The following is a 25,318-nucleotide window of genomic DNA, read 5'->3' as shown; positions in this document are numbered from 1 at the left end:
TAAAATCCAAAGAAATGATGATTTTGAGAGGGTGGCAGAGAAAGAAGACAATGAAGGTAACTGATAAGTAGAAAAGAATCAGGAGAAAGTGGTGAAAGAGAATCAACAGAGGAGAGTTTTGAAAGGGATGATGGAGTCAATAGTACTTACTGAGGCTGGAATGAAAAGTGTCCACTGGAGTTTGCCGTCTTCAAGAGATCAGTTTCAGGGAAGTCCGGGTGGTTGAGGAAAGAATAAGGTGCAGCCTGGATATGAGAATGGAAAGAAAAGTATTGAGGTAGGTTATTTTTTTAAGGAGAGACTTGGAGACAGACTAGGATAAGAAGGAAGAACACTGAAGGTGCATTGTTCTGAAACAAGGGTCCTCTGGGAGAACATGATTTTCTTAGGATATAGAAGCATGGATAGTTTTAAGAGAATCAATCTCTAGATGATATATATTCTTCCTTCAAATTGCTTTGCCTAAGAATGCCTCTAAAATCAAGGTTTCGATTTCACAAGGGCCCTTCTCTCACTTTACAAAAGCAAGCCATGCCTCTTGGCCATCTCCCAGCTAAGTAGGGTTGTTTGCATTTAGAGGGAAGAACTCCATTACTATCATCAAAGGGATAATTGGATATGTCAAATTAGGTAACAAGGAAGTGAATGAAGGCAACTGGGTATCTTTGTTTTCTGTCAAAAGCGCCTGTTTTTTTCATCAAGATACATTTTCAATAATATTTTATTTTAAGTTTAATAACTCGAAAGTTGTAACATTAAAAAATATGTTAATCAGTAATAGTTGAAGCCTTAAAAATGTTTGTAACGTATTCATGTTGTTTTCATAAATTGTGTATTATTAATTATGATTATTTTGTCATAATAATTTTTTTAAAACATAGAAAAATCTTTAAATATTTAAGTTTATATACATATTTTTGTTGAAGAAAAGGACGACAAAATAAAACAATAAGATTTTCAAGATTAAAACTATATTGCATTAGTATAACTTAGTATAAATTATAAATTTCTTCCAATGCAGGGGATGTGGGTTTGATCTTGGTCAGGGATCTAAGATCCCATATGCCATGAGGCCAAAAAAAATTGCTAAGAATAACAAAGCTATTCAAGAGTACAGTGAACTTTTAAAGTAAATAAAGTACAAGTTCCCTGAGGAAATGCAATTATGTAAAATTTTTCTTATTACTAGGAATATATTCATGTATGCTTTAAACAGATGATGGTGAACATCAAATCAATATCTTATTTAGAAAAAGATCTTGTTTAGAATCCATATTTTTTTAAGTGATAGAAGAGCTTTTATTTTAAAATGCAATTATTTACAATAGAATCCATTGTTAAGATTCTTTCTTTTCAATTCTTCAGTTATGAGAGAAAGTTTTAGACGCCAATCGAAAAATATGTAAATGGGTTACACTGTTTTCCAAAATTTTAGGGGGAGTGTGGGAATGTGAACAAAAAACTATGAAGTCACTCTTTTAAGGAAATAAGAGGAGATAGAATCATCTGGCATAGGGATAAATCCTATCCCTAGAAAATAGGTTGCCTCATTCTCTAGAATGCAAGGTATAGTATTCTACTGGACCAGGTCAACCTTTTGCCTTTTTCTAGTGATATCTGGGAGGGAAAAATAAAGTGAATGGTGGGGCTTGCCCATGGTTGGGATTGATTGTCACCTTCTGTAAGATAGAAATCAAGGAAAGAAAGACTTGAAGGTGCTAATAAGAATTTACTGCCATAAACAGAAAGTGGTGAAAATGTTTGAGGTGAAAATGAGGATCTAAAACATACTCTGTGTCCCTAAAAATAAAGGCTTAAACTAATTAGGATTTTCTCTTTCTCATTCAATAACAAAACTGGAATCAGGCTGACCATAGGTTGTATGGTAGCTCCCACAGTATTCAGGGACCTGGCCCCCGGCTACCGTCCTGCTTCAACCGCCTGTAGGTACGTCATGTTCACAACATGGTGGCTGGAGCTCCATCCGTGTCTAAATAAACTGAAAAGGCAGAAATTAACAGAAAGGACAGGAAGCAAAAATGACATATCTGTTGATTCAGACCTTTCTAAACAAATTATGGCTACTGCATTAGTTTCTAGATGCAGTCAGCCATTCCACAATTGGAATTGCTTCAAAAATTCCTTTTCCACAATTTTCTATGTTCTTTCCACTTAGCCTTCTAATAAAGAAGTTTGAGGCTTCTATATTTTCAAATTCATTTTTTTTTGTGTTTTTTTCTCCTCTTAATCCTTCTGAAAGACATACTTTTAGCATTCCTCTATCTCTTACTTTGCTACTTCTCTAGTTCGCTGTGTCAAGCCTACTGTTTTCTTGGTTATTGAAATTAAAAATAAAATTTTCAATGACTAAAAAAATGTACTCCAAATCTATAGGAATTAGTAAAACAGAGGAAAGATTCTATATGGTGGTTAGAGATTGATGTTTCTGAGCTTGAGTTTTAGAAAGTGGAATGTTTTGAATCATGACATGGTTTTATGTGCAGTGAATATGTCTTCAATCAATAACTGGCTGAAAAGAGCAAAGATGAAGATCATTAATGTTGTGCTTCTGTTGGCAGATTGGATCCAGTCCCTGACTTTTTCAGCAACCGCAACGAATACCAGATGAGTCTTATTTATTTACATAGAATCTTGGTTTGTCTGGGACTTTGGGAATGGATAACTGAAACTTTTAGGGTAGTTGGATTTTCTAGATCGTTTAGAATTAAATCTTTAAGGCACTAAAATTGCTTACTCATTATAATCATTTTAGATGAAAAGCTTTGTAAACTATTCTAATTCCTTGATTTTTGATGCATGAAATTAGACATCATTTCATCTTTTTTTTTTTGGGCTGTGCCATGAGGCTTGTGAGATCTTAGTTTCCTGACCAGAGATCGAATCTAAGCCCTCAGCAGTGAAAGCATGGAGTCCTAACCACTGCTGTGTGCGTGCAAAGTCATTTCAATTGTGTCGACTCTTTGCGACCCTATGGACCATAATAGCCCGTTGGGTTCCTCTGTCCATGGGATTCTCCAAGCACGAATACTGAAGTAGGTTGCCATGTGGTCCGTCCTCTAGGGGATCTTCACAACCCAGGGAATGAACCTGTGTCTTTTATGTCTGCTGCATTGGTGGGAAGGTTCTTTACCACTAGTGCCACCTGGGAAGCTCCCTTAACCACTGGAGTGAGTGAGTGAAGTCGCTCAGTCGTGTCCAACTCTTTGTGACCCCACGGACTGTAGCCTACCATGCTCCTCTGTCCATGGAATTCTCCAGGCAAGAGTACTGGAGTAGGTTGCCATTTCCTTCTCCACTGGACCATCAGGGAATTCCCTATTTCACTATTTCTTGATGTCAGGATTAGCACCGTGAACATCACTTATTCAAGTGAAATGATTTCAGGCTTACGGGGTGGGTAGTGCTTTTGGTACTTCATAAATAATCCCAGTATGCTTTGCTTTTCAACTTCTTACAGCTTCTTTTCATAGTTTTCCTGTATCTTTCCTTGTTTTTAGAGTGTACATTAGAACTTTTGTCATCCATGTACCCGCCCAGAAGAGTGCCCTCTAATATTCTGCTTCTAATCCACTTTGACTGACTATGGAAGCAAGATTGTTTATGTTTACTGTGTCATAACTGTGCATACATTTAATGTGAGTAGGACCTAGCAGAGGGGAGAATGACTTCTAAGTTATAAAAGACATACATTTTTAGTTCTTGGATTTAGTGATGTATTATTATTTTTTTAGTGGCCTTTTCCTGGCCCCCTTCTTAATCTCCCTGAATTACTTATCTGGTTTTTAAAGTATAGCTGATGTGTAATATTATGTTAGTTTCAAGTGTACTACATAGTGATTTGACATGTGCACACATTACGAAGTAAATGATCACCAAAATAGGTCTAGTAACTATCTGTCCTAATGCAAAATTATTATATTATTGACCATATTCCTTGTGCTGTATATTATATTCCTGTGCTTATTTACTTTATACCTGGAGCTTTGTACCTCTTAATTCCCTTCACCCATTTTACTGTCTGTTCTCCTCCCCTCTGGCATTACCTGCTTGTTCTATCTATGAGTCAGCTTTCATTTTTTCTTTGTTTTGCCTTTTAGATGACACATGTAAGTGAGGTCATACAATATTTGTCTTTCTCTGTCTTATTTCACTTAGCATAATTCAGTTCAGTCGCTCAGTCGTGTCTGACTCTTTGTGACCCCTGGACTGCAGCTCGCCAGGCTTCCCTGTCCGTCACCAACTGCCAGAGCCTGCTCAACTCATGTCCATCGAGTCGGTGATGCCATTCAACCATCTCACCCTCTTTCGTCCCCTTCTCCTCCTGCCTTCAATCTGTCCTAGCATCAGGGTCTTTGCCAGTGAATCAGTTCTTCGAATCAGGTGGCCAAAGTATTAGAGCTTCAGCTTCAGCATCAGTCCTTCCAATGAATATTCAGGACCGATTTCCTTCAGGATGGACTGATTGGATCTCCTTGCAGTTCAAGGGACTCTCAAGAGTCTTCTCCAACACCACAGTTCAAAAACATCAATTCTTCAGTGCTCAGCTTTCTTTATAGTCCAACTTTCACATCCATACATGACTACTGGAAAAACCATAGCTTTGACTAGATGGACCTTTAGCATAAAGCCACCTATATTCATCCATGTTGTCGCCAATGGCAAGATTTTTTTAATGGCTGAATACTATTCCTATATACATATATCCATTTCTTTGCACATTCATCTATTGATGGACACTTAGGTTGCTTCCATATCTTGGCTATTGTAAATAATGCTTCTATGAACACTGGGGTGCATGTATCTTTTTGAATTAGTGTTTTTGTTTTTTTCAGGTAAATACCCAGAAGTGAAGTTTCTGGATTGTATGGTAGTTCTCTTTTCAAAAAAAATTTTTTTTTTGTGCACTGTGCCACTTGTGGGATTTTAATTCTTCGACCAGGGATTGAATCCCAGCAGTGACAACATGGAGTGCTAACCACTGGACCTCGAGAGAATTCCCTTATTTCCAATTTTTTGAGGAACCTCCACACTATTTTCTATAGTGGATGCACCAATTTCCATTCCCACCAACAGTCCATGAGGGTCTTTCTTGTCTGTTTTTTTAAAATTGAAGTAAATTCTAGACAGGAAGTATCTCAAGGCTTCTATTCAAAACCAAAGTGCCTAGTAAGATGATGATATACTATTAATAGTTTGAAGGGAGAAGCAACTATTAAAAAAAAGCTTAGAAGCAGCATTATAAACTGCTATAAAGTACCGTATATAATAAAATGTTAGAACTATTTTTTTCCCCTAACAATTCCAAGTCTACATACAGAAATATGTGACTTCATAAGGATATAGGAATGTTTTACAGTAGCAATTCTGCAGAAAGCTAAATGCTCATCAATAGGGGAATCATTAAATTTTGTCATGTACTTATCATGAAGGTTTTCTTTTTTTTTTTTTGCACGTCTTTGTAAAGAAGACTATCATGCAGTCATTTAAAAGAATAAGGTAGTTCTCCACATACAGGTCAGAGTGGTTAAGAATGCAAATTCTAGAGCCATGCAATTTGCGTTCAAATTCCTCCTTAGCCACTTACTAGTTTCTGGCACTTTGGAGTTGTTCTTCAATCACCCTATCTCATAAAAATTCCTATTTCATAAGATCATTGTAAGGATTAAATGAATTCATCCAAGTAAAGCAGTTTAAGTAGTGTCTGACACAATTAGTATTAGCTATTATTACTGATAAAGAAGGATACCTGTGATATATTGTTTGAAAGATAAAGTTACGTAACACACATGGTAGGATTCCATTTTTGTGAGAATGAACATACCTATATGTGATTTGCACACACGTGGGAATCCGGAATTTCTACATAGGAGGAATTTATAAGTTGCTAACTGGCCTTGTTTGGAAGTCAAAATTACAAATGACTGTTGTTTTTTTTTTTAAACTTGGATTCTATACTTTGGAGGTCGCAGAGTCAGAGACACTGAAGTGATTGAGCACACACATATACTTTGGAGGAGGGGTAGCTTTAAAAGGATCTGTTGGAGGTTTTGGGAAATCAAAATTTCCCCATACTAGTCCTTGGTAGTCATGCTGTACATTCATAGAGATGATCAGGAAAGGTTGTATACACCAAACTGTTAACAGGAATTTTATCTCCAGTAGGTAAGATAAGGGAATGGTGAGCAGGGAGGTGGAGGACAAACTACTTTATACGTTGGGTATTGTGTTGTTTGCAAACAGTTCATCGATTTTTGTGTTACCATCATACAAAAGAAGCAAAAGGTCCTCAAAAAAAGGGATTGGTTAAGTTAACATACTATGAAGTCACCAACAAAAAGAGTGGTGGTGGTGTCGAGCTTTTTGAGTTAACGTGGCACAGTGTTTACGGGGAAAAACAGTAATACAGAACTTTTTTCATGAATCTGAACCCCCTCTCCACTTATTTATTTTGGGGGCTTTATACATGTGTACACAGAGACAAGGCCTTGGAGGATGCACACTCAAGTGTACCCGTTAACCGGTAGTTTTCTCTGGGGAGTGGGATGGTGGGAAGCGGCAAGGGCTTTCTTTCACTTTCAATTTTAAATTCTGAATATTTTAAATTTTTGCAAAAATCGTGTATAATTTCTATAATAAAAGCAATAAAGGACATAAACGTCTTTGCTGTTGTCTAAGTCCCTTGTACTTGCACAAGTTACATCTGGAACAGTACGTATTCATTTTTCAAGACATTAACTAGGTTTTTATAGATTTCTTTTAGGGATAAACACAATTTCAACTCACTTAGGATCTTAATTTCTTCTTCTTACACACACACAAAATGTATCTGATCTTGTACCTAATTTGTTATGCCAGTACTATTACTTGAAGTAAAGCAATTATGCAAACGCCTTAACTAAGTGACGTCACGGACAAACAAGGCGTAAAGTTTAAATCACTGTATTCAAACTCAATCACTCAGGTTACTAAAAAGAACGTAGGGATGACAACAAAAATGTAAGAAAACAGCTCCCGTAAGCACACAAACTTGCATTTGAACTTTAAAAATCCTAGTTTATTGAACTTTTAGTTGGAGTAGTGATCTTCCCTCACTGGGGTAGTCCTAGTTCCTAACAGCATCGGAAACCTACACTTTACACTGCCTTTAAGTATATAAAAGAAGCTCAGCGAGCCGGGTCGGGGGCCGATCGCCGCCCCGGGGCTCGCCCGGGACTGAGTCAGCGGCAGGGCTGAGAAGTTCGGCGGGAGGCGCAGGGCGGGGCTTCCTCCCGCCGACTCCGAACCCAGCTCTACTTTTCCGAGTCCACGTCTCTTCCTTCGGACGGGCGTGTTTCTCCTGGTCGGGACCAGCCAACGTGACAGCCACAGACCTTTACAAAAAGAGCTCCGGCCCGGCCTCGAGGATTTCCCCCGGCCGGGGCAGCCCGGGCCAGCTCGGCCGAGCCCCTCACGGACGGCGGCGCGCGGCTCCCCGGGGGCCGAGCCCGCCGCTCGCCTCACTTCTGGGCGCCCGCGTCGCGGCGCCGAGCCCAGCATCCCCGGCATGGAGACCGGCTCGGACTCAGGTCAGAGGCCCGCGCGTTTGCTCCGCTCCGGGGCCGACGCAGGCTACGCGGGCGCGGAGGGGCGGGCGAGGAAGCGGCTAGGCCGGGAAGCCCGCGCAGGCCGCCGCGTGCCGGGTCCGCGCGGAGAGCGCACGCGGGGCCGGCTCCCGCGCGCGGGGCGGGCGGCGGCAGGTGGGCAGGACGAGCCGCGAGCGAGCGAGCGAGCGAGGGCGGGCAGGCGGGCGCGCGAGGGGCCCGGCGGGGGGGCCGCTGGGAGGATGGCTCAGCTCTTTCTAAATATAAAACCGGCGTGAGTCGGGCGAGCGCGGCGCGGAGCCGCAGAGCCGCCGCGCGGGCCGGGCGCACGGGGGACTCGGCCGACGGACGGCGGCGGCTCCGCAGAGGCGCCGGGCTGCGGGAGCGCCCGAGTCGCGAGCTCGCGGGGCACGGCGAGAGCGACGCGTGCAGCGAGGAGGACGCAGGCGGCGGCGGCGGGCGGGCCTCGCGAGCGCAGCGCGGCCTACGCCGAGCGGCCGGAGGCGGCTCCCGGCCCCCGCCGCACCGCGAGCGGCGAGCCCCCCGCGCCGCCCGTCCGCGCCCTCCCCCTCCGGCCCCTCCCTCCCTGCCCGGCGCAACATGGCTGCGGCCGCCGCCTCCGCCTCCCAGGACGAGCTGAGTAAGTGCCACGGCGAGCCTGCGGCCGCGAGCCGGGGCCGGCGCCGCGCCGGGCCGCGGGGGGTGCGGCGGCCGGGGCCGGACGGGAGGGTCGGGTCGCCGGGCGGGACGGAGGGGCGGGCGGGCGGCGGCTGCGGCGTGTGGGGGGCTGGGGCGCTCGGGCCTGGTGGGCGGGCGGGCCGCCGCCGCCACTGCTGGCGTTTGTAGGCCTCAGCTTTGCACCGTCACGTTGCGAAATTGAAACCGGAGCCCCGGGAGGAGCCCTCTGTGTGCGATCCGCCCCGGCTCGGGGTGTCTGGGGGGGAGCCTCGCCCCGCGACCCGCGGGGGCTGGGCTGGCGGAGCGGCCGGAGCCCCCGGGTGGCGGGCTGTGCCCACCGTCCAGTCTGGCCTCTCCGTGGACTGCTGCGGTCCTAACTGTGGGGCGAGTCCTGGAGACAGCGCTTTCGGGGAAGGGGGGAAGGTGCCGTGTTGAGACACTCTGGAAATCCGCGGAAAGGTCAAGAATAGGCGGTGACCCCCAGGTGGAGCAGGGAGGACGGGAGGGCGGAGAGGGTCGCGGCGCTAGCTGCAGGGGAAGCCTCGGGGTGACAGCGCTCTGGGAAAGGAGGGCCAGTGCACACTTGACCTTAAACGTTGCAGTTTTCCGGGGGACGGCGATCCACGTTCGGGGAGAGCGGTGGTCACCCTGAATCGCAGGCCGCTCCGCCCGGCGCCCGGGTTCGCCTCGGTGCTTTGTGGGAAGTGTAGTTCCCGGGCGCCGCAGGCCCACTCTGGGGGTCAAAAAAAAAATCGAAATTTCCTAGGACCCGTTAAGATAATTTCTGATTGCGTTTGGGGGTGTTTGGATGTAAAGCTTTAACTTGAAGTGTTGGGTTTCTCAGTGCTGCCCTTCAGTTTATGATCAAAAACAAGAAAGGTAGTATTTAGGGATGCTGTGAGTTTTAAATGGAATGAAACCTGGGACAGGTGTCGCAGGCCTTGGGAAGTTTCTGTTGTTACAGCCCCCTCTCTCAATTTCCATATGAAAGTAGCTGTACACATAATAATAATTTCTGTTTCTTTGGTCTTTGGCTGTTTAAAGCTCCTTTAATATGCATGATCTCACTTTTTCCCTCGTAACAACCTACTAAAGCAGGTAGGTAGAAATTATCCTTGTTGTAAAGAGGAGGCGAGTTTAGAGAGTTAAATTTCCTTGCTGCTTTGACACGAAACTGGTGTAGCAGCAGTGGTGTTTGGTCATTTTGAAGCTGAAATAAAGAATTGGTGTGACCCTGGGTAGGATGCAGAGTCTGGGTAGATAAGGTCTCTTGCGGTGGTTAGAGATAGACAGGGGCTGATAGTCATAGAGTTGATTGCTTGCCTGTTATTGCCAAGCTGGAGCACCACCAGGCCTTCTGGGGAGGTCAGCTCCCTGATTTTTTTTCTTCCATTTTTTGTTATTGTGGTAAAATAAACGTACCATGAAATTTACCATCATAACCATTTTTAACTGTACAGGCCAGTGGTCTTAAGGACATTCATATTGTTATGCAACCATCACCACCATTTACCTTGAGAATACTTTTCGTCTTGCAAAACTGAAGTTCACTGCTCACTAAATCCCTCCTCCTCCCAGCACCTGACAGCCACCATTCTACTTTCTCTCTCTCTGATTTTGACGTCTCTAGATATCTCATGTAAGTGGACTCATACAAGATTTGTCTTTTTCTGACTGCCTTATTTCATCTGGCATAATATCCTTAGGGTTCATCCATGCTGTACCATGTGACAGGATTTTCTTCCTTTTTAAGGCTAATATTCCATTGTATGCATATGTCATATTTTCTCATCCACTCATCTGTCTGTCGATGGACACGCTGGTATGTTTTATCTGTTGTGAATGTTGCTGCTATGAATATGAATGGGCATGTATCTCTTTCAGATTTTGCTTCCAGTTCTTTTGTATGTATACCCAGAAGTGGGATTGTTGTGTGATATGATAATTCTTTTTTAAATTTTTTTAGGAACTGCCATCCTGTTTTCCCCAGTGGCTGTATCATTTTATGTTCCCACCAGCAGTAAACAAAGGGCTCCAGTTTTTTCTAGAACTTTGCCAACACTTGTTATTTTCTGTACTTTTGATAGCAGCCATCTCACTCAAGGAGTGTGAGGTGGTCTAACTTTTTAAATTGTTCCGCTGCAAGATGCCTGAATTCATGTTATACCACTAAACACATTAAACTATTAATTACTAGTTGGAATGGGGAACAAACTTGGGGAAGAATTGGATCTCATTCTTAAGTGGCTGATGTATTTGTATACACGCAGTGTACTCCTGTACATCAGGTACCTGTTAAGATGTTTGTAGTTCTTCTGGTTAAGGAATTTATTGGCTTTAGCAGCTACTGGAAAAGTTAGGAGGAGTTATTCCAGTCCTTGGCCTTTTCATTGTTCTGTTTGGTCAAATCCCTAGTCATTGACCACAGATGTCTGTTGACTTGGTTTCTGTATTTCTTAAGGAGCGATTAAATACTTGGTAGTTGATACCTTAGAATAATTTAACTTGACATCACAGTCATATATACTGAACATATATATAAGGAACTTAAATCACTTTCAGTTTCAGAAAGGCTGTAATAAAAGGAGAGATGGCTGTAAAAAAAAAAGGAGTTAAGTATTGGAATATTTGCTGGCTGTTATTTATGACTAGTAGATGATGTGTGTGCTGTATGCTTAGTTGCTCGGTCCTGTCTGACTCTGTGTGACCCTATGGACTGTAGCCCACCAGGGTCTTCTGTCCATGGGATTTCCCAGGCAGGAATACTGGAGTGGGTTGCTGCTTGCTTCTTCAGGGGATCTTTCCGACCCAGGGATTGAATGTCACATCTCCTGCATTGGCACACAATTCTTTACCGTCTGAGCCACCAGGGAAGCCCCAGTAGATGATGATAAAAGCAAACTACTAGATGCCAGCATTGTTCCCTCCCCCCGATATTTTATTATAAAAATCTTCACAAACATACAGAAAAGTTGAAAATGAACCTTCATATCCCACTACCTAGATTCTACATATGATATTTCACTACTGGCTTTATCACATATATGTCCATTTTCAAGCCCCATTTTAAAATGTTACTTTAATTATTTTATTATTTTTGTTTAAAAAAGGATGTGGTAAGATACACATAGGTAACAAAATTTACCATCTTAGCTATTTTTAAGTGTACAGTTAGTTCAGTGGCATTAAGTACTCAATCCATCTTATTTTGATGCATTTCAAAGTGAATTGGAGACAACAGTACACTTCGGTATTTCAGCACTAGCATTGTTTTAAGTGCTTTGTGTATATTGTTTTATTCATCAGTATAATCCTAAGAGGTAGGTAAAGTTATTACTGCTGTTTTATGGCATGGAAAACAGGCATTTTAGATTCCCACAATCCCACAGCTAGGAAGTGGTAGAGTTAGAGTTGGATTGCAGAGGGCTCACGGGCATTGGTAACCAGCCTTTAGGCTGTGTGCCTGGGTGTACCATAGAGCAGCAGCAAGCCTCCACCTTTTTGGCACCAGGGACCGACTTTGTGGAAGACAGTTTTTCCAGGGACTGGAGGTGGGGAGTGGTTTGGGGATGATTCTCATAAGGAGGGAGCAAACTAGATTCCTTGCATGCAACAGTTCACAGTGAGATTTGCATTTCTTTGAGAATCGAATGCTGATCTGGCAGAAGGAGGAGCTCAGGTGGTAATGGGAGTGATGGGGAGTGGATGTCAATACAGATGAAGCCTCGCTTGCCTGCAGCTCACCTCCTGCTGTGTGGCTGGCTTCCTACTAGGACACTGGAGGTTGGGGACCCCTGTCGTAGAGTGTTCATGCTGATGAAGAGATGAAGTCAGATGCATTCCTAAATTCTCAGCTACATGTTACTTTAATCCAGTTATCTGACTGCTTTTTAACACTGCTATGGGCGACAAAAGAAACACGGAAGTCTGCTGATGGAATTAAAATACTATTGAGAAGAAAGAGGAAGAATACATGTAAAGAGATATGTCAGGACCAAACTGTGTGAGTTGTTATAGATTATACTAGAGTAATATGAACAGTTTTGGTCCTCAGGTCTGTTATTTTGAGATGTGTAGCTGGTAACACTGCCTTTCTATTGATTTTAAATCATTGCGTTTTACCATTGCACTTGAAGTGATATGCATGTTAAAAATTTAAATGGAATCTGTAGCTGCTCTCAGTCATCTCTGCTGCCACACTCTAGGAGCTCCTGAGGAGGAGAACTGATGGTTAGGCTTGTCTTTTACTCTTCTCTTTCTCTTCTCTTCTCTTTTCTCCCTCTCCCTCTCTCTCTCTCTTTTTTTCCAAGTAGTGTCATGGAGTGGTATCATGTATGAAGGTTGCCAAAAGGTAAGCAGGATAATTTTGGGTTGGAATTTGTTAAAATTTTTTATCTTTTCGCAAATATCTTGTCATTGTCACTTTGAATCAGGTGATTGTAATAGAACAATGGTAAAGCTAATGTTTATTGAGAGCTTACTGTTGTGTTCTGATCACTTTGTACGTATTAATTGACTGAATCCTTACAACCCTGTGACATTGGCACTAGTATTGTCTTGTGGAGCTGTCCTCATATAACAGAGCTGGGACTTGAACTCAGATTCTTTGATTCCAGAGTTTGTGTTAATCCCATGCTACTGCTGTGCTGCTGTCTCTGAGAGGGAAAATACAGTTTATAAGAAGATCAGCGTGGCTTTTTTCCCCAATGTCTTGCTAGCCTCCAGAAGAAACCTCTTATAGTGTATAAAATGTTATAAGATTCTGATGTTCATTGAATAGGACATAATAGATTTTTGAGGAAGATGCTGAAATAGAGGACGATTATTTCTGACTGTTAAAGGCAGTTCTGAAATCTAGTTTGTAAATTACTTAAGATCACAGTCTGTAGTTTTCTTTCTTTATATTTAGGGTAATGTAACTGTTCGGAATGGGATGAAATTCAGTGCAAGGCATGTGGACTAGTTTTTCTTCTAATATTATCCTCTTCCAGTGCATGGAAATGTTGACTTTGTAGTTATATTTTAGCAGTGGGTAGCGAGATTTCTGACTAAGGGGAAGAAGCATTTGAGACTTTTCACCTGGTCAGCTGTTCAATGGTTTCATATTTTGGGCTGTATAATTCGTATTTTGGGTTCTAAGGCATCCTTAGAACCTGATCTTCATTGGGGTAAAAGCTACTTAGGAAGCAGCAGCAGCCTGGACTCTCAGACACATTGATGCTACTCACCTTGAGCACTTGACACAGCCGCTTTAGTTTTCAGATGTTGGCTAGACGGTCATCATGTCATGTCTCCTGAGAAAGTCTCTGCCAGGGCCAGGCATCTTAGCGGCTCTTTAGGGAACGAGACGGGGAAGCTGTATGTGTAGCTGTGTAGGTGAACATGAGTCTGTGAGCACACTGGAGCAGCCCCCGGGAGATGGCTGTTTTAATGGCAGCCATGCATGCAGCTGAGCTGAGCTGTGTAAACAGGCTAAATCAAGCCTGTATCATCTCCGTTTTGGTTACTTAGCCAAAAAGGAAGGTTAGAATGGAAAATAGCGATGGTATTTCTGCTTTTTATAACTTGTCATTTTTCACTTCTACCTCATCTTGTTTTAAATTCTGCTTGCAGTAACTTGTAATATTTCATAAGGGCCCATGCAGGCGAGAATAATCGGCACTGGGGCATTCGACCTTGTTCAGAAGATAGATGTTAAAACTGTAGGCACTGCCAGTATGCTCAGATGGTTTGATCCAAGTTGCTGGTCTCTGGTTTCAGTCCTGGCCAGTCTCTTCTGTGATGCTTGCTGTCTTACATGCCTTGTTTTCCACACACATTTTCCAGTTCAATAAGCAGACTTTAAAAATGGAGTGACTGGCTTATGGTCCTGGCCTCACAGAGCTTATCATTCAGTGTAGTTTTTTTTGTTAGTTGCTCAGTCACGTCTGACTCTTTGCGACACCATGGATTGTAGCCTGTCAGGTTCCTCTCTCCATGGAATTCTCCAGTCAAATATACTGGAGTGGGTAGCCATTCCCTTCAGGGGATCTTCCCGACCCAGGGATCAAACCCTGGACTCCTGCGTTGCAGGCAGAGTCTATACTGTCTGAGCCACAAGGGAAACCCCAGTGTAGAGGCAGGTTTATATATAAATGTAAATAACTGATTGGAAGTATGATATGAAAAATGTCCAGCACAATTCTTTAGAAATGTCAAGGAGTGAGAAATAGTAGTCCAGGTTAAAGGAACATTACTTGAGCTAAGACATAGAGATTGAAAAATATGTATTTTTAGGGAAAGTTCAAGTGAGTCTGATATACGATGGCTGCATGAAGTTCTGGGAATGGAGTTTAAGTTTGGAGTTAAGAGACTTGGCCCTTTCTGCCTTTTACAGTTTGAGATCTTAAGCAAATTATATTACCTTACTAAGTCTCCGTTTCTTTCCCATAAGAAATTCAGTGTCGTTAGGCTTAATATACATGTTAATGCACTGTACAGACAGTTAAATTCTATTTAAATTATTATTCTTGGTGAGGGATGGTGGTAGGAAGTAAAGCTGGGAAGATAGGTTGGGACTGGCTTGCATAGGAATGCCAACACAACTAGTCTGAACTTTGTTCTGTAGACAGTAGAGGACCATCAAAGGCTTTTCAGCAGGGGTGTAACATGAGGAGATCCTTTTATAAGTTTAAGAGGTGGCAGCGATGTTAACATTGATTGAAAGGGTCCAGAGACCAAAGCAGCAAGACTAAAAGGAAGGTAAATATTACAGTAGCCAGGTTAGCAGAAGCCTAAGGTCTGAACTGGGGTAGTGGAAGTGGATTCGACAGGTAATATGATCTAAAATCCTGAAAATAGGCAGAAACTATTGGCTGAATAGTAGGGAGTTATTCATTGGAGGAGTTAGAGATGATTCCAAGAATCTACCTGAGAGATTACAAGGAGAGAGAGTGTAGCCTCTAGACAGATTTAGGAAGGTAAGAGTAGAGATAAGCGAGAACAGGTTTGTGTTCAAGAAATAGTAAATCATTTGTAGAATGAGTGGGTTAAATTATTGAGGCAACCATGTTGAGTTGTCTAGGGAGACTGTTTCGAATAGTGACTAAAACCTCTGGCCTTGAAGTCAGAACTAGTTTTGAATCCTGACCTTGCCACATTTTATTTTTTTTAATATTTATTTGGTTTCGTCAGGTCTTAGTTGCGACTTGCCATCTTCTCTCTAGTAGTGCGCAGGCTTAGTTGGCCTGCAGCAGGTGGGATCTCAGTTCCCAGACCAGGGATCCAACCCGCATACCCTTCATTGAAAGGTAGATTCTTAACCACTGGACCACCGGGGAAATCCTTGCCACTTTTAAGTTTTAATGTCAAAGGACCTAGCTTTTGTGCCTGGATTTCTCATTTGTAAAATGTGATAACAGAGCTGTTTTACAGGGTTGTTCTAAGAGCGGAAAGAGATGATCTATGCTAAGGACTCGGCCTAGGGCTGGGCACGTGGATTGCAGGTGTGTGGGAACTTTGATTCTGAGGCTTGGGAGAGTGTGGGTTGATGTGGACAGATTGTCCAGAAGACGACTGTCTGGGTGCTAGCATAGATAAGGATGAGAGGAAGTCAGAAAGAACCAGGGAAGGGGATCACAAGTGTCAGAAGAGGGCAAAGGTTTCCCAGGGTAATGACTATCAACCATTTACGTTCTCAGTTGTTGTAATGTGTTAATAACATGTGTGCCCATCCGCTAATGCTCTTATAAAAGTATGGTATAAATCAGACACTTTGTTCTAATTTTAATGTAAAGTTTTGTATGTTTATGATATATATGTATACGCACAGTATGTATGTTTATTGGAGTGTTTTAGCCTTTAGTGAATAACTACCAGTATGTGTGTGTATATATATATGTGTGTGTATATATATATATATATTTTTATAAAATATATAAAGTATTAGCGTATTACTTCTACACACTCAATTTTTCTTTAACTTAGTATACTTGATTTACAGTGTTGTCTCTGGTGTACAGCAAAGTGCTTGTTATACATATTTATCCCTTTTCATGTTATTTTACATTACGGTTTATTACAGGATATTGAATATAGTTCCCTGTCCCATACAGTAGGATCTTATTTCTACACACCAAATTTTATTTATAGACATGTTCCTTACAATTTCTCCAATTTGGTAATGACTATAATTTCCCCCCTTATTCTGAATTTGCAAAAGCAGGGCATGCATCAAATTAGGAGATGTTAGCATAAAAATGAAAATTGCTTATTTTGTTCTTTTAAATGGTAGCTATAACTATAAATCTTTTAATTGTTTTTTTTTCCTGGTGTTCTAAATAATAGATTCTTTATACAATTGCATATGTACGAGTGGATGAACATACCATTGGTGATCCAGAGGATTTTTGTCAAGACTGGATAAACCATGTATCACATTGATTGTAGAGGTTAGTAGATTTAGTTCCTTAGGATGTGTGCATTTTTTGTAGTAGCATTTAAAAATCCATAAATTATCAAGTAGCTTTCCCCCACAAGATCTTCATGGGTTTTTCTCCTCTGACTGTCCTGGGAGAACCAGTGAAGTTCATGTTAGTTTTTATTTATATGAAGCTTCTATTCTCTGTCATCACATAAATATTAACATTTAAAATATTAGCAAGAAAAAGATAAAACTTAAAGATGTTACTTAGCAGCGTGTGCAAGGAAAAGGGTATGGGTGTTAGTTCACAAGTAGTATTGTATACCACAACCAAAAAAGTATGATTTTATGTGCTTCAGGAGTGTCATCACGGGTTTAATTGTTTTATTTATGAAAAGAGGTATTGAGAAAGGCATCATCATGGTAATTGGGTATTCCTAATTCTGCCAATTTGACATGTACTGCGATGGAAAAGCCATTAATTCTACTTCATTCTGAGGCTGAACAAGAATATGGTGTCAGGTTCACTCTTGGGTGACATTGGATAGTCCTGTGATTGAAACTCTAAATTCAGATTGTAATTCTCTGATATTATGAGTTCAATATCCATGAGTACCTGAGATTTTGTAGCTTCAGTCCAAAGGTGCATTTTGTTGCTATCTTTCAATTTAACCTCTGGATTCCTCTTTGCCCAGTTCATTCTACTGTTTCTTGGTGTGTACGTTGCTGCTGGTAATGGTGTATGATGCCTTCATTCATTTAGGTGGAATTTTGAGTGATGGAATGAATGGAATATTTTATAAACCAAAGTTCAACTTTAGAATAAACTTGAGTTTATTTTTGCTATTTCACATATTTTTGTTCCATAACAGAGAAGTGGAAAATTGAAAGGTTGGGGAAAGGGTTTAGGAGAGAAATGAGGACATTATTTGCGCCTAGATTCTTTCTTGGAGCTTTTGGGCCTACATGGATAGATGTGTTAATGACAATAGACTGAAGGCAAGCAGGTCAAACCACAAATGCTGGGATTTAAATAATGACTTAAATAAAAGATATCCCAAAGTTTACACATCCAGGTGAGCGTTGTCCTAAGTAATTAACTGCTTTGGGTGGATCTTAACCAACACCATTTGACTTTTATGCAGTCTGACCTCTTGGATAGTATGTATCATCTCCTTTAAGCCGACTTTCATAAGCTGAACTAATCTTTCTGCTCATCAGTTTACTAACACTGATTTCTGACTGGGCCTCTGCCAGCGACTGTCTCTGGGGGAAAGGGCCTCTTTGGGGGTTGGGAGTGTTTGTGGGCCTCAGTGCATCTGGAGTTTGGCGCACGTTCATTAAATCTAGGGTACAGGTGAGCACTGCTGTTTCTTCACGTGACCCAGCCCTGCCAGGCCAACTGTGATTTCTTCCACCCCACCTTCTTTGTGTGTGGTGTTGCAGGGGTTGATCAGCGGGGGAGTGAGGGGCTGTGTGTGTGTGTGTGTGTGAGCAGGGAGGGTATAGCATTGCTCTGGGCTATCATGGGTTGGTAGTGGGCTTAAAGTAGCCTGCAGATGGCTAGGACTTCTGAAGTAGCTGAAGAAGAAAGGCCCCTTTCCGCTTCCCTGGAAAGAGTCTAGTCACTAGTGCATCCGGATGCAGGGGTTTCCACATGGGAGTATCTGCTTGGGCCCTGGGGCAGCTAAGACTGGTGGTTTGGGGAACAGGAGGATGGCTTGTCTGACTGCCTTGGTTCTGGGGCGAAGGAGTCTCAGCAGGGACTTTGTCAGCTGGAAGCTCCTGCTCAGGACATCATTGCCTGAGAAGGTTCTTATCTACTGCCCGCTGGGTTCTCCGGCTGCCCTGGCTGGAGGGAGGCAACTGCCTCAGGCACCATAGTGGATGATCACCTTCTGGGAATGTATTCTGCACCCCCCGCCCGGCTTGCTATATTTGTATTTACTGCTGGACTCCTCGACATTTTCCTTTTAATACATTTGTGTTTAATGAGTTCCTTAAAAAAAGAAAAGTGGGAAATGGGGGCAAGCCTGTCTTTAAAAACACAGAATGACATCATAGTTCAAAGCATTAATTCCCAGAGAAGTATCCTACTGGCCTCATTTAGATTTTGCCAAGTATTAGAGTGACATTTGGTGAACCAGAATGGTATATCAAAATCAATAGATGTGAAGTTGCTCAGTCGTGTCCGACTCTTTGCGATCCCATGGACTGCAGCCCACTGCAGGCTCCTCCGTACTTTTTCAGGCAAGAGTGCTGGAGTGGGTTGCCATTTCTTTCCGCAGAGGATCTTCCTGACCCAAGGATCAAACCCAGGCCTCCCACATTGCAGGCAGACACTTTACCATCTGAGCCACCAGGGAATTTCAGTAGAAGATATGGACTGTAACCACCAGTTAGTATTTGGTTAGATTTTTAATTCTGGTAGATTGATCTACCAGAAGAGATTGAGAATTACATATAAAATCTAGATTCCGGCTAGGGCGTCCGTATTCTTCGTAGTTTTAGCCTTCATCTCCTAATTGCAGAGATTGTCAAAGTTCACAGGGACTCACTGCACTACCCCTGTACTCTTATCATATCCAATTTTTGTGAATTTCTTAGTTTAATTTAACTTAATGCTTTTCTTAGCTTCCAGGCCCCATTTCTGAAAAAAGGTGTTTTAGTTCCACCCTTGTCAGTTTGGACATGAAACCCATGTGTTTCACTGGTGATACACACACACACACAGACACACAGATACATACACACCCTTGTCAGTTAGGACATGAAACCTACTTGTTTCACTGGTGACACCCACACACACACAGATACACACAGACACATAAACACACCCCTCTTTCCCCAAGCATTTCAGGAATTCACTTAGCTCTACAGCAGCTCTTAACTCTTAGATGTAGTGAGTCATGGGGAAAGGCCTTGACTTTCTGCCCTTTCCTGGTCTGTCTGTCCTCCCCTTCCATCTTTCTTTTTTTCTCCTATCCTTCTCTTTGCGATAACTACTGTACCCTTCCTTATTTGGAGCAGAACAGATCTGTCACCTTCAAACCTTCTGGATTTCTCTCCACCTCTTCTTTTTTTAAAAAAGCCTTAAGCGCTTGTCATGATATTAAAAACATACAGTCCCTTTCCCAAGAGATTCTGATATCATGTGTTATGAATTGCTACCAATCCCCTTCTTTCCTTTGCTGCAGATGAATCAATCTGAATAGCTTTTCCAATGCATGAGGAATTAATATTGCATACACCCAACAGGTATTTGAGCAGTTTCTGTGAGGCACTGAGTTACATGCTGGGATGCCAAGAGACTAGGTCACAGTGTCTTAACCTGCAGAGTTCTAGAGATGGATGAACAAATGAGTACTGTCATGTGGAAGCACATCTCACAGAGCTGTACGGTCTTGGGAAGGAAGATTGGCCAGTGGCAAAACGTACAGCGAAAGATAACAAGTGCCAGGGGAGATGTGGAAAAGGGCTTTGAGAGTTTGTTGAGCTAGAATGGGATGTGTAAGTGTGAAGCATGTAGTATTTGAGCTGGACCTCAAATGGAGAAGAGTTGGGTATGTGGAGATGGAGAGATGGTCGGGAGAGGATTCCTGGATGAGGGACTCGGTCGATAACAAGAGCTGGGCAGAAAGAACACGTGGTGCACTTAGGAAGCTCTTGTAGTGTGGACGGCTGTGGGGCGTAATGTGATGCGTGGTCGAGAAGGTCCTTTGTGGCTGGACTGGTCCACTCTTAGGAAGGACTTCCTGTCTCCTTTGATATTCACCCCAGGCATATGCTACATGTCCTAGCTGCTACTTACTTTTTAAATGTCCTTTTTTCCATAAGATTTTTTTTTTTTTTTTGATGTGGACCATTTTTAAAGTCTTTTAATCTGTTACAATATTGCTTCTATTTTATGTTTTGGTTTTCTGGCTGCAAGGCCTGTGGGATCTTGGTTCCTTGACCAGGGATTGAACCTGCATCCCCTGAAGTGGAAGGCAAGGTCTCAACCACTGGATCACTAGGGAAGTCCCTTTTAATGTACTTTAATGGAAGTATATCTGTTTTTTTTCCTCTTGGCAAAGACTGTCCATTTGCGTTTGGAACCAGTGGTACGCTGAATTTCCCTGATGGCTTCCCTGGTGACTCAATCAGTAAAGAATCTGCCTGCAATGCGGGAGGCCTGGGTTTGATTCCTGGGTTGGGAAGATCCCCTGGAGAAGGGAACGGCTACCCACTCCAGTATCCTGGCCTGGAGAAGAATTCCATGGACTATACAGTCCATGGGGTCGCAAAGAGTTGGACACAACTGAGCAACTTTTACTTATCTGGTGGTAAGGTGGTGTAAGCAAAAATGGAATACTTACTGTAAGCAATCAGGGAGTCTTATGGATATAAGAGGGGCTCTCAGGAGGGGTTTGGAACTATGAATTAGAGGTCCTCTAGTTCTTCCAGCTTGTCTGTGCACCTGAGGAAGAGATGAATGAATCAGGGGCTATTCCTGTCACATTGGCTGTGGTCAGGGTACAAAGTCCTGTTGTACATGGTTGTCTGGCAAGGCTTAGCGTCATCCCCGCCCATTTTCTCTGCCCCAGCCTTGTTGTAATTTAGGATGTCAGAAGGAGCATTGCGTTTGCAGTTAGACCAGAAGTTTGAATCCTAGCCTTGCCACTTCCTACCTTTGTAGTTTTGGTCAGCATTCTCAGTGAATTCTAGGCTCTGTTTCCTCATCTGTAAGTTGAAACAAATGTTACCTATTTCAGTAAACACTATTAATACTTTAGAGGGAGGTAACTATGTTCTGTTGTGCACTTGGAGGAAGACCTCTCTTGGTTCACCTTGTGACTCTGTGTCATTAGCTTTGACCTTTGGCAAGTCAGTCAGGATCCTGAGCCTGTTTTTCATCTACAAATGCAGATAATAGCCGCTCACCTCACAGGGTTTTTCTGAGGCTCAAACGGCCATGTAAAACTGCTTTTTGACTGTAATATAGTCACATATATGTGAAGCAGAAGAAATTGAATAGTTTTAGGGAGTCTGTCTGTTTCCTTGTGAAATTATTCTGTTATAGTCTAGTGTATTTCAGTGGTAACTTGACAGATATTTCTCAAAATATCCTGTAGTGTTGGATTATTAATTAATGATGCTGTGAGCAGTGGTCCAAGTATTTTCAGCTTTTCCTTTCAATCTCAGCTTCCACTTCAGGCTTCTCAACCTTATTTATAATTTAAAATTTGCTTTCACATTCGGGAAAAAAAAAATAATGTTGTTTGTGGAGAATTTAAACAAATGTAAAGAAATCTGAAACCTGTCCCCCTGGAATAACCATTTTTCTGTTTTTAATTCACATAAGTAATTCATGCTCATGAAATACTGATAAATTAGTAATGACATAGAATTAAACCAGCAAGCCAGAAAAGAATCCTCTGAAATTCCACCACATAGGGATAATTACTACCTTAAATATAGTCCTTGCCCCGATCCTTTTGACAGTAATGCTTTTCTTGCATACTTTCTAAGGAATGTTTTGATGTATAAGTTGTCATGAAGAGGTGATTCATCTAAGGAAAGTGAGTTATTGCTTTTTCTTTTCTTCTTTCTTTTTTCTTTTTAAATATTTTTTCCTTAAGTGATGATATGAGTGAAAGCCACCTTTTATAATTCTGTGAGAAAATAGAGTTTCTTCTCTGACTCGGAGGCCAAAGTTATATGTTTTGGAGAGATACGAAGTGATTTATCTGAACAGTTTTATTTCTCAAGGATAATGATATGTTTTCAGAATTATCCGTGACTAGTGGTTGATAATACTGAAATGAAGCCCTTAAACTTTTCCTAGATTATTTCTCCCTTGAGGGTTAGGAGGAAGGAAGATCCTTTCTTCCCCTGTAGCTGGAGAAATTAAAGACAGGTGGATAATAAGAATCAGAGAATTATTTTAATGAAAAGTGAATGAATATATTTATTCTTAGTAGATTTTTTCCCTGCATGAATATAATAGCTGATACAGGCTAAACTGAAAATTGCTTCTTTGGGGATTTAAGGATCTCAGTGTTTCTGATACGTTTCCTTTGATACTAAGTGTTTTTTAAAGACTTTTTTTTAGGGCAGTTTTAGGTTTACAGCAAGACTGACAGGAAGGCACAGAGGTTTCCCATATGCCCTGCCTGGCTTGCCAGATGGTACATATTTCACCAAGGGCCCTGCCCGGCCTGCCAGATGGTACATATTTCACTAAGGATGAAGCTACACTGACATGTCATAATTACCCCTCTTCTGAAGTTTACACCGTGGTTGACTCTCGGTGCTGTGTATTCAGTGGGTTTGGACAGATGTATAATGATACATATCCATCATTGTAATATCACAGAGTATTTTCACTGCTCTACAATCCTCTGTACTTGCCATATTCATCCCTCCTCCCCTCTTCTCCCTGGCAACTGCTGATCTTTTTACTGTCTCCTTTTTCAGAATGTCGTATAGTTAGAATCACAGTGTATGGTGTTTTCAGATCGGCTTCTTTCACTTAGTAATATGCCTTTAAGGTTCTTCCATGTCTTTTCATGGTTTGACAGCTCATTTTTGTTTAGTGTTGAGTAATATTTCATTGTCTGTGTGTACCAGTTTACTCATTCCTTGCTGAAGGACCTCTTGGTTGCTTCCAAGCGTTGGCAGTAAGGCTGAATGAATAAAGCTGCTGTAAACATCCGTGCACAAGTTTCTATGTGGACATATGTTTTCAACTCCTTTGGTAGACACCAAGGAAGGCAATTGGCCAATTGTATGGTAAGAGTGTGTTTAGTTTCCCAAAGTGGCTGTGTCAGTTTGCATTTCTAACAGTAAATGTTCTCATTTTTGTTCTCCCATATTCTTTTAAGACTCCTTTCAAGTTTTAAAATTCTGTAGTTTAAATTTCTTTATCCTTGAAACATGGATTCTTTTAAAGAAATTTGCTCTGTATGTTATTTTTCCTGAAAGAAATATATTTTTAACTGAAGAATATTTGAAAAGTACATGAAAATATAAAGAAAAATTACTGATATATTTTCTTTTTATATAGTATCATAAAACAATTATTATGGTATGTATGTATATTCTTTTTTAACATAATGAAATATTTCAAGTATGAAGAAAAATGCATAGAATAATCTTAGAAACGGTTATGTCCCCACTCATCTTTGTCAGATCTGTACATTTTATGCTATTAGCTTCAGGTCTTTTATTTTTTAAAGACTAAACATTACTGATAAGATTCAAACTCCCTGTGTTACCCTATACAAATTTTCCTTTTTTTTCCTTCTTTTTCTCTCCTCTACCCTTCCCCTCTCTTTCACCTAGGGCTTGTCATATCTGTGCAATGTATATCATAAGCAGCACACACACACACTTAAAAGCTTGACATAAGTGGAATCATAATGTACATATCCTGCAACTTGCTTTCTTGGTTTGATCTTAGTTTTTAAGATATTGTTATGTTGGTCCATGTGACGTGTGACTCTTGCTTATTTTCATTGTTGTATGAGCCTGCCACATTTTCGTTATCCATTTTCCTGTTAACTGGCATTTAGATTGTTTCTGTTCTTTCTTTCATTTAGTGACCCCTTGGCAATGAACAGTTCTTTCTTTTTTTAAAGTTTTTATTTATTGATTTATTTTTGGCTGTGCTGGGTCTTTGTTGCTTTGCACAGGCTTTCTCGAGTTGTGGCAGGCGTGGGATTGTCTTTTGTTGTTGTGCAGCGGCTTCTCATTGCAGTGGCTTCTCTCGTTGCAGAGCATGGGCTCTAGGCATGGCTTCGGTCGTTGTGGTGCATGGTCCTAATTGCCCCGCGGCATGTGAAGTCTTCCTGCACCAGGGATCCAACCCATGACATGTGGCCTTCATTGGCAGGTGGATTCTTACCCACTGTGACACCAGTGAAGTCCCGGAGCAGGTTCTTACAGGTGTCCTTGTGCTAGTCTCTCCCTGGGAGCTTTTCTCCAGAACAGTGATACACAGGGTGTGGTCTGAGGACTGGGGAATTATGTCTCGCAAATAGGGCACTCGTGGCAGAATGTAAATCAACTCTGTTATTTTATTTAACATTTCTTATGCTGGTAAGACTTTCCCAGTGAAGGAAGAAGTGTTCCTTCTCTCTTAAAGGGCTGGTGGACTAGTTTGACTAGCACTGCTCTAGAGTATATTCCCCTGTAGTAGGGTCGCCAGGTTGAAGGGATGTGCCTGTTGAGCAGCAGTGGAGACTGCTTAACTAGAAACTTGTTGCCCGGAGATTGTATCAGTGTACACTGCATGAGCAGTGAGCCTCAGTTCCCCTTGGTTGGTTTCCAGTCCTTGCCAACACTTGAAGATTTTTTCTAATGTGAAGTGAAAGTCGCTCAGTTGTGTCCAACTCTTTGCAACCCCATGGACTATACAGTCCATGGAATTCTCCAGGCTAGAATCCTGGAGTGGGTAGCCTTTCCCTTCTCCAGGGGATCTTCCCAACCCATGGATCAAATCCAGGTATTCCGCATTGATGGCGGATTCTTTACCAGCTGAGCCACAAAGGAAGCCTATTTTTCTAATGTAAAAGGTGCGAAATTGTATCTCATTATTGTGTTAATTTTGCGTATTCCTGATCAGTGTGATTGAGCATCTTTTTATGTGTTGTTA

The 25,318-nt window shown here is 41.9% G+C and overlaps 2 protein-coding genes across 30 annotated transcripts in view; one reads left to right on the top strand and one right to left on the bottom strand.

Annotated features, from left to right (window-relative positions):
* The window catches only part of ZNF483 (zinc finger protein 483), a 61,574-nt gene extending 52,617 nt beyond the window's left edge, over nt 1–8,957 (bottom strand). Inside the window, exons 1-2 of the mRNA XM_081574422.1 lie at nt 8,868–8,957; nt 151–245 (exon numbers count right to left, since the gene is read on the bottom strand). The gene's annotated coding sequence lies outside the window, so the exon portion shown is untranslated. The remainder of the gene's footprint in view (nt 1–150; nt 246–8,867) is intronic.
* The window catches only part of ECPAS (Ecm29 proteasome adaptor and scaffold), a 109,770-nt gene continuing 91,716 nt past the window's right edge, over nt 7,265–25,318 (top strand). For 5 of the 29 annotated variants that reach the window (XR_014078190.1, XM_081574411.1, XM_081574415.1 and 2 more), the window contains exons 1-2: nt 7,873–8,241; nt 16,605–16,708. Coding sequence is in view for 10 of the 29 variants with exons in the window: in XM_081574333.1 (XP_081430459.1) it covers nt 16,687–16,708 (22 nt within the window). In the remaining 19 variants the exon portion in view is untranslated. Of the gene's footprint in view, nt 7,587–7,623; nt 7,758–7,872; nt 8,242–8,500; nt 8,764–9,739; nt 9,919–12,592; nt 12,631–15,692; nt 15,764–16,604; nt 16,709–25,318 lie in introns of those variants that run through there. The other 24 variants (XR_014078184.1, XM_081574418.1, XM_081574413.1 and 21 more) reach the window with 15 other exon arrangements.

The sequence above is a fragment of the Giraffa tippelskirchi genome, chromosome 1 (genome assembly GCF_054371585.1).
Source record: "Giraffa tippelskirchi isolate mGirTip1 chromosome 1, T2T-mGirTip1v1.2.pri, whole genome shotgun sequence".
Lineage (NCBI taxonomy): Eukaryota > Metazoa > Chordata > Mammalia > Artiodactyla > Giraffidae > Giraffa > Giraffa tippelskirchi.
The sequence above is the reverse complement of the archived record's forward strand: the minus strand, read 5'-3'. Positions and strand labels throughout refer to the sequence as shown.